This window comes from Myodes glareolus, chromosome 14, assembly GCF_982192425.1.
Source record: "Myodes glareolus chromosome 14, mMyoGla1.1, whole genome shotgun sequence".
Taxonomy (NCBI): Eukaryota; Metazoa; Chordata; class Mammalia; order Rodentia; family Cricetidae; genus Myodes; species Myodes glareolus.
The window spans coordinates 72,038,822-72,054,210 of record NC_142039.1 but is presented as its reverse complement, the minus strand read 5'-3'; the positions used below and the strand labels follow the sequence as shown (position 1 = coordinate 72,054,210).

The 15,389-nt window shown below is 44.1% G+C and overlaps 1 protein-coding gene across 2 annotated transcripts; it reads right to left on the bottom strand.

Annotated features, from left to right (window-relative positions):
• Positions 1-214: 214 nt before the first annotated feature.
• Positions 215-14,293, bottom strand: LOC125409005 (F-box/LRR-repeat protein 21). 2 transcript variants are annotated; one of them, XM_087896630.1, is made up of 6 exons: positions 14,163-14,293; positions 13,114-13,213; positions 10,296-10,662; positions 9,770-9,892; positions 5,351-5,522; positions 215-1,407 (listed from the first exon to the last, which is right to left on the bottom strand). In XM_087896630.1, the coding sequence occupies exons 2-6, from the start codon at positions 13,194-13,196 to the stop codon at positions 764-766; spliced, it is 1,389 nt and encodes a 462-aa protein (XP_087752756.1). In that variant the 5' UTR covers positions 13,197-13,213; positions 14,163-14,293; the 3' UTR covers positions 215-763. The 2 variants fall into 2 exon arrangements, with proteins under 2 accessions (XP_087752756.1, XP_085555736.2); XM_085699610.2 differs by lacking the exons at positions 13,114-13,213; positions 14,163-14,293 and adding an exon at positions 11,917-12,053.
• Positions 14,294-15,389: the final 1,096 nt, after the last annotated feature.

Sequence of the window (15,389 nt, the reverse complement as noted above, 5' to 3'; positions counted from 1 at the left end):
GGACATGGCGCAGTCCCAGAGTAACAGCAGCAGGCCAGTAAACACTGATTTCCAAACACATCCTGCAAAACTTACCTCTGAACCCACACCGTGTATTCAATTAATAATCACAGTATCTTCTATTTGTTGTACTTTATGAAATGAATTAGTATTACTGGATTTTAACATAATGCTAATTACCTTCCAAGTTAATCTAAAAATGAATTTAAGATACTCTAGAAATCAAAGTTGTTTACTAATAAATCACAAAATGCTAAAAAAATTTTAAGTACAATGACAAACACCTCTATAATGGTACCTTGATTTTTTAACAGTATGCATTTGTAAAACATATTGATACCAAATGAAACAGATGAAATTAAAATAACATGAGGTTGTAACATAAAAATACATAACTTAAAGAGATCTAATACTATAAATTGTAATTAAATATTAATTATAAATTTAATATAAGTTTCTTAGTAAGCTAAAATATGCCTCCAAAGACTGAAAAACCGAAGTCTCTCTCAGCCTTGGACACCTGTAGTCTACCCTACCAACCCTCTAATTAACACACAGTGCCTGTGTCCTACTGACAAAGACTTCTGGCTATTTAAAGTTGATATATTGTTTTCAAATGATTCTGCAGCAACCAATAAAGAGAGTTGGCAAATAGCAAATATTTAACCTAACACAGTTCAGTGGTTCATCTCAAAAATTACATTTACATGGACAGACAACAGCTAATCCTACTAACAGAAAATTCGGAAACTTTGGCAGCTGGTTACCAGATAGGCATCACATCTGGGAACCACACTCTTCCCAGGTGCTTAGAGACTTCAGCGTGAACTTCGTCTGGGGTGTACTTGTCATCAGGGACCAGAACCTCCTCCATGATTGACAGCTGGGTGAGCCTTCGGCCACACAGTCGTACAAACTCGACGAATGCGCTGCAGCTGACCTCACACTCGCTCAGGCCCAAGGCTGTCAGGTTTCGACAGTGTTCAGCAATGCCGATAAGTTCACTGTCCAGGGGCTGAAGGCCACTGGCACACACCACTAACTCAACCAGCCGTGGGCAGTGCAGACCTATCCGGCCTAGGATGGCTCTGCTCACTGAGCGCCCGAAGTAAACGTGAGTGACGGGGGTCTCTTCTTGGAAGAATGTCTCCAGCTCCTCTTCATACAAGAAGAAGTACATGACAACACTGACCCCCGGAGAGTGTTTCATCAGCGCGTCCCAACTGTGTCTCTTAATAGAGTGGAACTGGATCTGCCCAGGGTTTTCACCAACAACATCTATTCGGAGATGCTCGAGGTTCACGTGAGTCTCACGTGACAGCGCAAGGAGAAGCTCGTCGCTCAGAATGTAGTAATTCATTGCCAGTTCTCGGAGGCCCAGACAGTGGTCTGCCACACAGAGGATCCCTGAGGGAAATGGAGGAAATCGTTAAGGACAAAGAATCACACTGATACTAAAACAGATGATCTCAACTTAAATTTTCTATTAGTTATTTTAGTACCACAGGTAACTAATGATGGTTGAGAAAATGGCCACTAACATACATCATTATATGTGTGCAGGTTAATTAAAATTTTCCCCAAACCCTTACACAGGGCTGGGGGAGGGATATGCAAACCAGAGCAGCCACTACGGGGATCGGTGCGGAGGTTCCCAAAGAGCCAAACCTGGAACTAAGATAAGACTCTCTCTAACCATCTTAGGGATACCTGAAAGGCTAATTCAGCACAGCAGAGACACTTGGGCAACCATGTTGACTGAGCCATTATTCACATGAGCTGAGACGGGGAAACAGCCTAGGAGTCCAGCAACAGATGAGTGGGTAAAGAAAACATGCTTCATACGTGTAACGATTTCTACTGAGCCATAAGAATGGAACTATGACACTTTCAGCAAAATGAATCAACTGGAGATTACTATGTTAAACAAAATAAGGCAGATTCACAAAGATAAATGTCACACTTCCTAACATACTCCAAGTTTATATTTAAATTCACAAACACATGAGTGCATGTGCACGTACACACACATGCATATATACATACGCACACACATACATGTAAGGCGTGAAAGCTCAATATGTCCTAGTTTCCTCTTGTGGCTGCGATAAAACACTGACCAAAATCAAGATGAAGAGGAAAGGGTTATTTGGCTTAGACACCTAGACCATAGTCCTTCTTGATGGAAGCCAGGACAGGAACCTGGAGGCAGAAACTGAAGTCAAGATGATGGAGGAATGCCACTCACAGGTTTGTTTCTTCGGCTTACTCGGCTTGCTTTTCCATAGCGCAGGATTACCTGCACAGGGGCGGCACTACTCACGGGGGACTGGGCCCACATCAATTCTTAATTAAGAAAATGTCCCCAGACTTGTGTACATGCCAGTCTGATGGAGGCACTTTCTCAATTGAGGTTCTTTCTTCCCGGATGACCTGAGCTTGGGTCAGCTGAAAAGAGCCTACCATGCATGAAAGGGGCTGTGGCAGGGAAGAACAATGGGGAAACCGAGAGTGATGGGATACCTGTGATGAGAAAGCAAAGGGGGCGAGAAGAGAGCCAGTAAGGGGGGAGGAGGCAGGCAGGCATACAGAATAACAACACAATATATACATGAAAATGCCATGATAAGACCTACTACTCTGGGGCATGAATTAAAAAAAATTAAGACAGACCAATCTTCCTGATGAAGATACATGCCAAAAATCCCAACCAAATACTCGCAAATCTTAGTGGTTAATGAATTTGCTGTACTAGCAGGAATAGCTGAGTTTGGATCCCCAGAGCCCATGTAAAGCTGCATGTGGAAGCATTTCTGCAATCTTAGCACACCTACAACAAGACGGAAGATGGGGATGCAGAATTCCCAGAAGGTCCTGGGTCAGCTGACCTGGTGTCTACAGTAGCAAACAAGATACCGTGTCTCAAACAAGTTGGATGGTGAAGATGAATTGCTGATTTCTATGCATGGGCCACAGCCTATGTGCCCCAGCACTCTAAAAGATAAGCACACATACATATGCACAGACATGCACACACATGCACAGACATGCACACACATGCTTAAAAATGCTTGCAAATAAAATATAGGAGCATATTAAAAAGGACATTCAGCATGATGAGGCTGGCTTTTTTCTACAGTTACAAGGAACATTCAATGTATGCCAATCAGTAAATGTAAGACATCACATAAGCAGTCTTAAAGACAGAAATCACATGACTTTCTCGATAGAAGCAGAAAAGGGTTTTTGACAAAATGCCACATTCCTTCATGATAAAAGCCTTGAAGAAAGTGGGAGCAGAAGGAATGTATCTCAACACAATAAAGGCTGTCATCTATGATGAAAATGTATCTCAACATAATAAAAGCTATCTATGATGAACCTACAACCGACATTATACGAGCAGGAGAAAATTCCAAAACATTCTGACTAAAACGAGGAACAAATCAGGGCTGTTCACTCCCTCCGCTCTTCCTTACTACAGTAACAGAAGCCTTAGAGCACCAAGCCGAGAGAAGCAAAGGACAGGGATATAAATAAGGGAGTTGGCTGGTTTTATGTTAACTTGACACTAGAGTCATCTGGGAAGAGGGAATCTGAATTGAGAAAATGTCCCCACCAGATGGCCTGGGGTGAATTTTCTTAATTAGTGATTGATATCAGAATGCCAAGCCTATTGTGGGTGGTGTCAGCCTTTGGCAGGCAGCCCTGGGATGTATTAAAAAGCAGGCTGGGCAGCCACAGGAAGCCAGGCAGTAAGCAGTACTCCTCTTTCCTTTATGGCCTTGTATCACTCCATGCCTCCAGGTTCCTGTCCTGATTTCTCTGAATGATGGACTGCAAGTTAGAAGACGAAATAAACCCTCTCTTCCCCAGGCTGCTTTTGGCCACAGTGTTTCATCACAGCAACAGAGCCCCAGACAACAGGAAAGGAAATAAAGAACTTGCAGACGACACGCTTCTCTACATAAGACTCTCCCGGAAAACCTTGAGAACTGCTGTGCACCGGCAAAGGGTGGCAGGGTGCAAAACGAACACGCAAAAATCACTGCATTTTTCTACATTCCAATAACACATGTGCTGAGGGAGAAATCTGGAAAACAATCCATTCACAATTGCCCCACCCGACATGGCACACCTTGGAATAAACGCATCTACAACAAAAACTTCAAAACAAGTGAAACACACACCAGATGACGGACGCACGCTCTGCTGCAGGGTGTAGACACATCCAGCTGAAACCGAGCAGGAAACTCCCTGCGGGCTAGCTCTCACAATGCTTCCAAGTGCTACCAAGGCTGCCAGGGGAGTCTTCCTCAGCTAGAATCCCATGTGCTGCCAGCCTCCGCTGGACAACAAGGGCCCACCGCTGCAACAGTGCCATGACTGTCACGGGAATAGCTTTCTCGTTGAATCTGAGGACCACTCCACGGAAGAGAACTCATGCTTGGTACTGTAAACCTGTTCAAAGGCCCTGACACGGAAGCTTCTATCGTCATTCCGCTAAGTAGGCGCACTATGCCCATCAGACTGACCTCTCTGTATCTGCCTTACGCTCATGGGTAAGTGCTGCTTAGCTGTTGTCAGAGAAGCTCCATTTTGTAGTGGACAGCAGTGGCTGCAGGGACTTTAATTGGTAAGAGATGAAAATACAAGTGACTTCTGAGTGCTCAGTCCTAAGAGAGCATCTATATAACTCGCTGGCCCAGACTCAGGAAAGACTGCGGAAGAGACGGGTGGGAAGGATGCGAGAGACAGAGAACGGGACAGTATCCCGTGGACGGGACACTGTTTGCTGCACTCGTGGGCTCACAGCCACTGAAGACACCCACCAACACGGCATCACGGGTGGGAAGAGGCTGCTGAGGGAGGTCCCACCCCTCTGCGAGAGCTTTATCTGCTGTTGCTAGGGGAGGAGATTTCTCCCATTGTGTTGCCACTGGTAAATGGCCCATGCTCCAATAATCCCAGCCCAAGCTCATGAAAGTAATCCTAATAACACAGAGGGTCAACAAAATGGAGAATAAATTAATTAGAAGCAGAGCTGGCTGTGAAGAAGAGGGGCCCTGACCGGGGAAGGAGGAACAAGAGAAGGTAACAGGCGTGAACATGACCAAAATATATTATGTACATGCATGAAATTGTCAGAAATTGGTCACTAATTTAGACAAGATTAACACATATCCAAGGGGAAAATATTCTCTGAAGAAGCAACTTGCATCTAATTTGAAGATTGCTTTTGATAAAATTCTTAAAAATTATGTTTCAAAGGCATGTACTTTTCAATAAGTGATCTGTTGTTACTATAATAAAAACCATCAATCAATTTATATAAAAAAGTACAACGTACCATCAGATGAAACATGAGGACAGCTACTCATTTTTAGGAGTCGCAGAGTGTCACTATTGTTGGCCACAAGAATCTTCAGCGGGGGATCGTCCACTGGCGCATCTTCCGTCTTAACTGATGACAATGACTTTGAGTTGACAAACACAACCGTAAGCGCTGACACAAAGTGAGACTTGCATGCCAATAAGAAAAAATTATGAAAATGTTATTTAAAACTCATAGTTTCAAACAAGTAGCATCAAAAAACAAATTCTTAGGTGCTAAAAATACAGTAAAACTATGACGATGTTTTTGTGTTATTACTAACCATTAGAAGACATTCCTATTTTCCTTTTAAATAAAATTTCAAGTTAGTATACGAAGTATGGATTTCATTCCAGCATTTTCACGCTCATTTGTCTCTATGCTTTCCTCCTATCCACCCACTTCTCTCTGCCTTTCCCTGTCCTCCCGACCATCTCTCTCTGGTCCCCTCATCCCTCCAAATACTCCTGCTCTAGTCATCTGGATTTCGTTTGTCTTTCTCTCTCCCCGCTTCCCTCTTCTGTGGTTCTCTTTCTACTTTCATAACCTCAAACACACACACACACACACACACACACACACACACACACACACACACACACTGGACACACAGAATCTGCACATGAAAGAAAGCATGCAATATTTGTTGTTCTGAGTTTGATCGATTTCAGCTAACATCTTCATCTCCACTTCCATATTTTTCCTGAAAATACCATGATTTTGCATATCTTCAAGGTGAAAAAAAATTCTACTGTGTGTGTACTATGCTTCATCCATTGTCTATTGATGGACATCTAGGCTTCCTCGACTTCTTAATTACTGTGAGCAGTAAATCAGCAAACATGGCTATGCATGCATCTCTGTGTAGCTTGAGTTGAGGTAGTTTACCAGTAGCATAACTGGATTATACAGTAATTTGTTAAGTATGTGTTCTTGCCTTTGGTAGGGGATTAGGTGGCTGTAGCTGTCTGAGCTCAGTTTTAGGCCTTACATGCTATTCCAATGACTTCTCTACAGGGTAAGAGATGAGGATCTAGTTTCATTCTTCTACATCCAGTTTCCAACCAACATTTGCTGAAGATGCTGCATTTTTTTTTCCCCGTGCATGCTTTGGACTTGAGTAGAAAACCAGGTGCTGTACCTGTTTGATCTCATTTCCAGGTTTTATATTCTATAACACTGGCTTGTATGTCTGTTTGTGTGACCGTTCCAAGCCTAGTTTCTGTGACTCTGGCTCTGCGCTATAACTCCAGACCAGCTTTCGTACTTGCACGTTGCTCTTTCTGCTTAGAATTGCTGCGGCAATGAGGGTCTCTTTGTGCTTCCGTATCAACAGCAGAACTGTTTTCTCTATCTCTGTGAAGACTGCAGTGCAGTTCTGATGGAGACTGCTGGATCTGTAAACCACTCTGGCCAATGCAGTCATTTTCTACACGATTAATCCTGCCATAAAATTTCTCCATCTTGTTTAATTTCTCCCTTTGACATCTTAAGGTTTGCATTGCATAGGTCTTCTACTACCTTTCTCCACAGTTAGGCTTAATTCTGAGTTTTGGGGATCTTCTGGGGGGTACTATAAATGGGATTTTCTTCTTTCTTGGCAGTTTCATTATTAATATATAGAAAGGCTACAGACTTTTCTATGCTGACTTTGTATCTTGTTACTTTGCTGGAGTTTAGGATTTCTCTGGTGACCTCTCTAGGAACCTTGTAAGTACAGACTCAAGTCTGCAAGTGTTGAGTAATCGTCCTCCTCCTTTCCCATCTGTGTTCCTCTTATTTATTTCTCTAATGATAGCGCTCTAGCTAGGATTTCATGCATCATATTGAATTAAGAGTGGTTGGGTGGACATTCCTATCTGACTTTAGAGGAATGCTGGGCTGTTTAACTCTGTGAAAAGCCTCGTGTGTCTAGTGGAGAGGATCACATGATTTCCATTTCTAAACCCATTTTATGTGTTGCATTACACTGAATGACATGCATATGCAAAGCCAACCTTGAATCTCTGGGGGAAAACTATCTTGTTCATGGTGTAGGTTTGAAAACGGAACGATGGGAAAGGAGAAATCTCAAATATCTCCTAAAGGATGTCTTAGCTGTTTTCAACCTTAAGAATTTGATGTCCAGTATTAAAAGGTTATAGTCAATCTATTTTCTAGAACAGGGATCAGCTAACTACGGACCACCAGCCAAGATCAGTGCAAAGTCTGTTTCTCTATGTTTCTCAAGTGAAGAATAAATCGTTTGCAGTATTAAAGGTTGAAAAGACCTGAAACATAACTCTGTGTGGCATGGGAGCTACAGGAAACAGCGGTAAGGCTCACAGATGAAACTGGGGAGTTGAGGCAGCTCTGTAGAGCCCTCAAAGCCTAGAATTCTTTGGGTTCTTCCTACCTCCTCCCAGGAAAAATACACTTTCCCCTATTTCATTCACTTCTATATTTCCAGACCTAAGATAGTGTCTGCAACATAGCAGTCAATAAATACTTTTCAAAGGATGAATGGATGTCATAATCTTATGTTCTTTTCCTAGTAGATTTAAATGAAGTAAATTAGGCAGTTACATTTTTGAAGAATTACAAAATAAAGCTTATTAATAATTTGACCTCAATGTAGGCAGAATTCCACACATTTTCAGATTCATTATTCCTGGCCAAGTCGGAAAGTATGGAAAGCAAATCCAAGGCAAGACCCTTTTCCCTTCCACAAACTCCATCTAGGTTGTATTAAAGGTTCTTCTGGCCCTGTTAGGATGACTACATTGGTTATAAATGTGTAAACACGTGGCTTTACACTAATTAAAAGTGGTTTCACACAGTAGAGGGCTAGGGTGCTACTAAATTATTACAGAACTTTATCTCTTTTTCAAGAAATATAAAGTTGTTTTTTTCCCTTTAATCAACTCTGAATTAGTTGTGTTCGTCTTGCAGGACACTGAAGTGGCACAGCACAGGTTTCCTCATAATCCCACTTGCTATACTCATTATGTCTAAATTCCCTTAATGTCATCTGTTTTTTCCACCTAGTGCCTGGCATCTGCCGGGTAACGGCATAGCAAACCCAGATGCTGGCCCTGGAGGCTGATGGGCACCGGCAGCCTTAGCTTTAGAACCTAAGATGCATCAGGTCAGCTTGAGCCTGTGGGCTATAAACAAGGAAGTGACTCTTGAACACTAGTCAGCTTTCATCTGATTACTTATATTATTCTAAATCCCCAAATGACCCAATTTTTTCCAGCCTACCTCCTAAAACGACAACAGGCCAGCAGAAAGCCTGGCTGAGAGAGCCACGACCCAGTTTACAGGTGGGAGGATGCTGCTATCCCTGCCTCCACTGTAGGAGACTTCCGCCAGGCGATTTTTATCAACGGCCGTAACGAAGAGCTAGTTACAAAGCGAACACTACTTTCACCTGGGTTCCTGGTGGTGAACAACACAGATGGTCTCTCATGCTTTCAAAAGGGTGAGTGTGAGGCGAGCCCAGGAATCAGGCTGAGCCCATCACTGAGATGGCTTACACTACTAACAATGATGCGAAGAAGATGAAATGTGGTTGGCCTTACGGTTGGTGCTGGTTGTCAACTCAAGAGACTCCAGAGTCACATCGGAGCCTTTGGGATTATCTTATTATTTATTTACTTACTTATCTGTCTAAGTTCATGCACGTGCATACACTATTACTCATATGTGCAGGTCAAAGGACAGGAGCTGGTTCTCTCCTGCCACCATATGGATTCTGGGGCTCAACTTTGAATTCTCAGACCAGGTGCGGAAGCACCTTTACCCACTGAGCCCCCTCACTGTCCCAGGACTACCCTGATTACGTCAGCTGAGGTGAGAAGGCTCGCCGGCTGTGGCCAGCACCCTTTTGGGATCCAGGACTATAAGAATGGGGGTAGGCACTGAAGGGCGGCATCCAACCAGCAGTCTCTGCTGCCTGACAATGATGCCGTGTGGCTGGAGGCTTCAAGCTCCTGCTCCTCGGCTTCCCAACCACATGGGCTGTGCCCTGGAAGTGCCAGGGTAGGCTATTTCTCCCTTACATTGCCTTGGACAGAGCACCTTCTAAACTAAGACAGTAGGAGCAGACAGTGACCAGTTTAAGATGTCTCTGCGGCGCTGCGGACACACGGGAGAGGCCTGAAGACAGTGGTTCCCGCAACAGACAGTGCCGGGAACGTCTAAGCGGCTTCACCTTTCCTCTTTGATTATCCATGCTTGGCCAGCTGGGCTAGCCTAATTGGTGAACTCTAAGCCAATGAGAAACCCAGCCTTACAGGACACGTTCTCTGACAGTCACATGCATGCACACAAATGTGCACCTGCACACACATGAACACAAACATCATGTAAAAAGAAGTCTACCGAAGCTCACAAAGGGCACAGGAGTCTTACCTTTGGCACATTCATAAAGCTTGGTTTGGCTGTTGAAATCAATCCCAGGGTCTGGATGGAGCAATTTACCAGCTGAGAAAGAATATCACAGGCAGCTTCCGCTGACTCAGCACTGCTATCAACCTACAAAGACAATTTTTAGTCTGAATTTCCTGAAGGTAATGTATCAGAACCACTGGAAATGCAATTATTTAATGGAATTTAATAACCAAGTCTTGTTGATCCCTTTCATCAATTTAAATGGTTATTTTCCTACTGAATGCCTGGACTTACAGAGGGAGAAACAGAGATATGGCAAAATAACTTTGCAACACTTCATGCTTTCATGCCTTTATAATTACCTGGGTATTAATAATAATAGCCAAAGGAGAAAACTGAAGTTTAAGTCATTTAATTACAGCTCGGGCTCTCTATCTCAGTCTGTGCAACAGCTAGAGAATGCTGGAGTATTTACCAAGTGCCTCCAAGTAAGGATTCAAACACACAGAGGGATCTTACGCATGCACGCACGCACGCAGCTTCATACCTTCAAGCTGACATACTGCAGGTGTGCAGCGTGCTTCCTGATGATCTGCTGAATGAGATCAGGATGAGTGGACTTAAAATAGGAAGTGGCTGACCGGTTCAGCACAAACTCAAACTTCCTCCAGAGATCAGGAACGTGAAACACTTCATTCCAGCTCCTACACACAGAAGACGCACGGGCTCGGTCTATTAAAGGGAGATACTGGAAGATGTGTAATATCACGTGCTGCGGTAGAGTCCCCCAGTCTGGAAGAACAGGGAGCACGTGAGCATGGAGGAAAGAAGGGCGGAGCCCACGTCTGGGCTGCTTCACCACTGGTGAAGAGAGGACAGCGTTATTCACGGCAGAGAAGTGATTCCTCTTCATTCTGTAAGCATCAGAAAACGCTGATTGTTTCTTGTCCGGCACCCCACAAACATCCATACTCTAACTGTATAGACTAATATGCACCCCACAAACATTCGTACTCTATAACTGTATAGACTGATATGCACCCCACAAACATCCGTACTCTAACTGTATAGATTGATATGCACCCAGCAAACATCTGTACTCTAACTGTATAGACTGATATGAACCCCACAAACATCCATACTCTAACTGTATAGACTGATATAAGGAAAGGGCAGTAACCCAACCAGCGCCCTTTCCACAGCAATCTTAGGCTTCCATGCACTGATAAATGCTACCGTGTGCTGAGGACAGAGCGCAAATCCACTCTCAAAACCGTGCTCAAAGGCTGAACACAATGGTTAATCACATGTGAGGGGAGCATGTTAACTGCATGAGAGGAAAACACAGAACTGCATGTGACTGCCTTTGTGGATGGGAGAAGTGGCTAGGGGCCTCTAAGGGGAAGCATTCAAAATATACCCTGGTTTTTGTTTTCTCCATGGTTAAATTGCATATCTTACTGTATCCTACAAAGCAAAGACCACACTGAAATTCTGCTAAACTCCTGGGAGAGATGGGACACAGTACAACTAAAAGCATCTGTCAGAAAGGCCTCAGCTATGCCACGTAGTAACCATGTGACTCTAAACCTGGTTTCTCATCCGTAAAGCAGGGGTCAGAGTCCTCATAAAGCTGCTAGGAGGAGTGGAGCACTTTAAGTATCGGTGTACTGTGCGCACTCGAGAAGCACTGCTAGACTAGATAGAATTTTTCTCAACTCCTTTCATTTGTCATGTCACAATTCTAGGAGAAAACCAAATGATTTGTATGAATTTCAGGTGACAACTTGCACATATGAATTCTGTGAAATGTGGGAATAGCAGGGCCAGAGCGGTTGCATGAGGACATATCTGCTCCTCTGTGGTCAGTAAGAAAAGCACGAGAATGAAATTATTCTCCCCAGAAAGACTCTGCAGGTATTAACTACCTGGGGACACTACCAAGCTCCAACAGCTGAAGCCCAGATATATTGATACATACAAGAAAGTACTATAATTTTCTCTGCATGTTTTATGTAAGAACCCAGAGTATTAAATGTACAGTTATTTGAGAGGCTTTATAATGGTAAGGAAATGGTTCTGAACTTAACTCTGATTAATGCTAGCTCTCCTTTCACCTATCAACGTTAGGAACGTATATACCAATTTAGTATCAGGTTTGAACATACCTTCACATCCACGGAAATCTTTATTTACAGTGAAAGTACATTTGTCCTGAGACTCGATCTGAGTGGTGTGAAGCATTTCTTAACCACAACATAAAGTAGGATCCCAGAAGCAGGACTGACTTACAAAAATCACTGAAAAAAAGGAAAAGTCATTTTTAAGGCTTAGAAACTGCAATGGAAAACAAAACCCTGGACAACTTGTAACTCAAGTATCAGAGAAAGAGCGACTCTGTGTATCTCCGTCTGACTGAACTCTCTCTGTCTCTCTCTGTCTCTCTGTCTCTGTCTCTGTCTCTCTCTCTCTCTCTCTCTGTGTGTGTGTGTGTGTGTGTGTGTGTGTGTGTGTGAAGGGGTAGAGGCTGGATTCTAAGCCCGGAGGTAGGTGACACACATAGCAGTATGACTACAACTGTTTCACGTAGTAGCCTACAAAATCGTTAAAGTTTCAGTAAATTCAGAAAGGCGACCCCTAATATAAAACTTTACTAGTAGAGGAAAGAAGACAAATAAAGACTTTATCCGAATGCCAGATTTTGTATAACGACCTCATAGTTCTCTACCCAGAGCGATTGTGTTATATATTCAGGCTGATTGTCCATACAAGAATTGTTCAATTTACTCAATTCATTAAACTGCCAGTTTACTGAATCATCACAAAGAATTAACGTTGTTAGGAGCTGGAAGGATGGCTCAGAGGCCCCAGGTTCGATTGCCAGCACCCACACATGCATCAGACACACACATGGTACACAGACATAAATGCAGGCAAAATGCCAACACGAGTAAATAAACCTCTTAAAAAGGAATATTATATTAATGCCAATAATTTAGTAAAATATATGTTAATTTTCTTTCTCCTCACATAAACTAATGAGCATAAAACTCTACCCTCCCAATAACAAACTTCATATAGTACAACATTGTAGTTATGTGTGTCAGTATATTTTAGAATGTAGGATAAATTGATTTGTATTACTTGGAAATACTTTCTTGATCATTTATTTATTGTTTAGTTTAAATAATGAGTTACATTATGGAATGCCACTTGGTCATATTGTATTCCTGTTAAAATGGTTTTTTTTTGGAAATGTTTTATATAAAAATTATACCTTAAATATAAGGGGCTATTTTTTAAAAACCTGATCACTTTTTTTTACGTGAAAGAAATGGATCGCTTCTTTTTCAAGACCCTCTTACCTAAAGGTGGCTTCCAAGTTACAGTTGACGCTGGACCAATGAAGCAAAGCAATTGTTGCCATGGGGTGCTCGCCAACACCCATTTGCCTTCGCTTTCAATCTGAAAACACCACAAAAGCATCACTAGGGCATATAATAATCGGACGCTTCGGTTATTTAAAAGCCATTATATACATTAAGTCATTTTATTAGTAAATTTTTAAAACTATTTTCTGCCCATATGAAAAACTAGGGCATGGAAATATCGCAGTACTTGCCAGGAATTACACTGAAACCTATTCATATCAGGCAATAAACCACTCTGAAAACTCACATTTTACCTACTATTTAAGGAGAGATATCCCGAAATTTCAAGGTGGTTCAGGATTACATGTATTTGTTTATAAGTTGTATAACTCTTTGAGCACAGTCCAAACTTCTCTGTAGTATCAAGATATATTTACTTACGAAGGAAACTTCAATATTTGAATAGATACATTCATTTTTAAGGGCAGTATCTGAAGATTGAAGTTTGCAAAAATGCACTTGGATTGAAAACACCTTTTCAGATGCGAGAATGCCAGAAAGGATGCACAGAACGTGATTGACCTGGACCATCCCTTAGAGTCCCTTATAGAGATGGGCACCTAGCAGCCTGCCCCATCTTCCTGTAACCTCTGTTTCCAGACTGGGCTGGGAAGAGCCGGCGCCAAGCCAGGGCAGAGTTTCGAGTCACAAATGAGAGCAAATGACAGTGCAAATGCGCCGCTCCAAAGCAGAACGGGGCAATTTAGCTTACATTCTAACTGCCCAGAGAAACGGGGCTTGGGAATAGCCCCATCCTAGCCAAAAAACCCTCTACAGAGGTGGCGGCGAAGCGGCCCGAAGGCTGAGAAACCTCGGGAGGGCTGCTCTGCTCGACTCGGTGCGGCGCGGCTCGGCAGGCTTGGGTCCGAGGCGGTTGGGTTCCACTCTCCCTCTGCAACCCGACAGCTCTGGGGGCTCGCCTCTGTGGCTCGGCCCGCCCCACCCGCCCCGCGGGCTCCCCGGAGCTGAGCCACAAACCTTACCTCAGAATTCACGCCTGAGCTGCAGCCAGCCCAGGTCCAACCCTCAGAACCAGCACAGAACTCCGTTTGCCGAAACACAGCAGATCGCTTCTCAGGTGAGCGCTGGGCTGTGATGGACAGACTGGCCCCGCAGGTCAGGCCCCGCCCACACCCCGCCCCTTCGGAAAGCTTCTCCCTCACCAGTTTGCTGGTGTCCAGAGGTACACAGGTCCCCGTGCCCGCCCACGCCCCGCCCTTCCGGATGTTCTGTCCCGGTAATCCCCGGCCCGGGCAGCCTCGCCCCACCCCCAGCAGGTGTGTGTTATGCCTTATGCCCGCCCACTCCCCCGCTCCTCAATAATGCCCCTCCCTCCGGAAGTACCTGCCCATCAGAGATGCCCCGCCCCTATCAATCCCGCCACGCCCCCAGCCACTATGCCTTGGTGAGTCCATCAAGAGATAGCCCCTGATGCACGCTCACGCCCCGCCCCTTGGAGAACGCCCCGCCCATTGGTGGAAGCCCCCCTTCCCCCCACCCCAGAAGCTCTGACCCTAGGCAGCCTTGCCCAGCCCATGCTATTCTGCTGGAGCCAAGGGACTCATTTAGCACATGCAGGTTCCCAGGCCTTCAGAAGTCCTTTGGGGATCCCAGGGCACCGTGGGCGTGCTCCTTAAGTAGCAAGCGGATGCTTAGTGAGTATTCATAAAGTAACTGAAGGCTTGCCCAGAACTAGCAGTTTCCGGGTTTTACCTGGAGAAGGTCACTGGGCTCCTATGAGCACGCTGTACTTGAGGAACCTTGGAAAGAAGCAGCATTGGTAGGCCCTCAGTCCGGGAACTGCAGGCCCAGCCTGCCAGAACGAAAACAATGTACGGATTTTAAAGCTTATTTTAAAAATTGCTTCAAAATATAAGATCTGCCCATGCACAGCATGGGACACATATAGTCCCTCTCATATGCATTCTGTAATGATCAGCTTCACTGCTGTATAGCCGCCAAACATAAATTACACACACCCTACGTTTCGTTGTCATTAAAACCAGCACAGCAGCCGAGGGAGTGAACATACCGCAGATCTATGCCTCCCCCAGATATCCCTAGGTCCTTCTGTATTTCCCCTGCCGCTGTCCTTCCTCACCTGCTCTCTGACGTTTTAGATTAATTTGCAGTTCATATTATAAACTGAATTCTGTGGTGTCTAGCTGTCAATTCTTTTTCCTCAGGGACTCAGATGACACAGGTCTTGC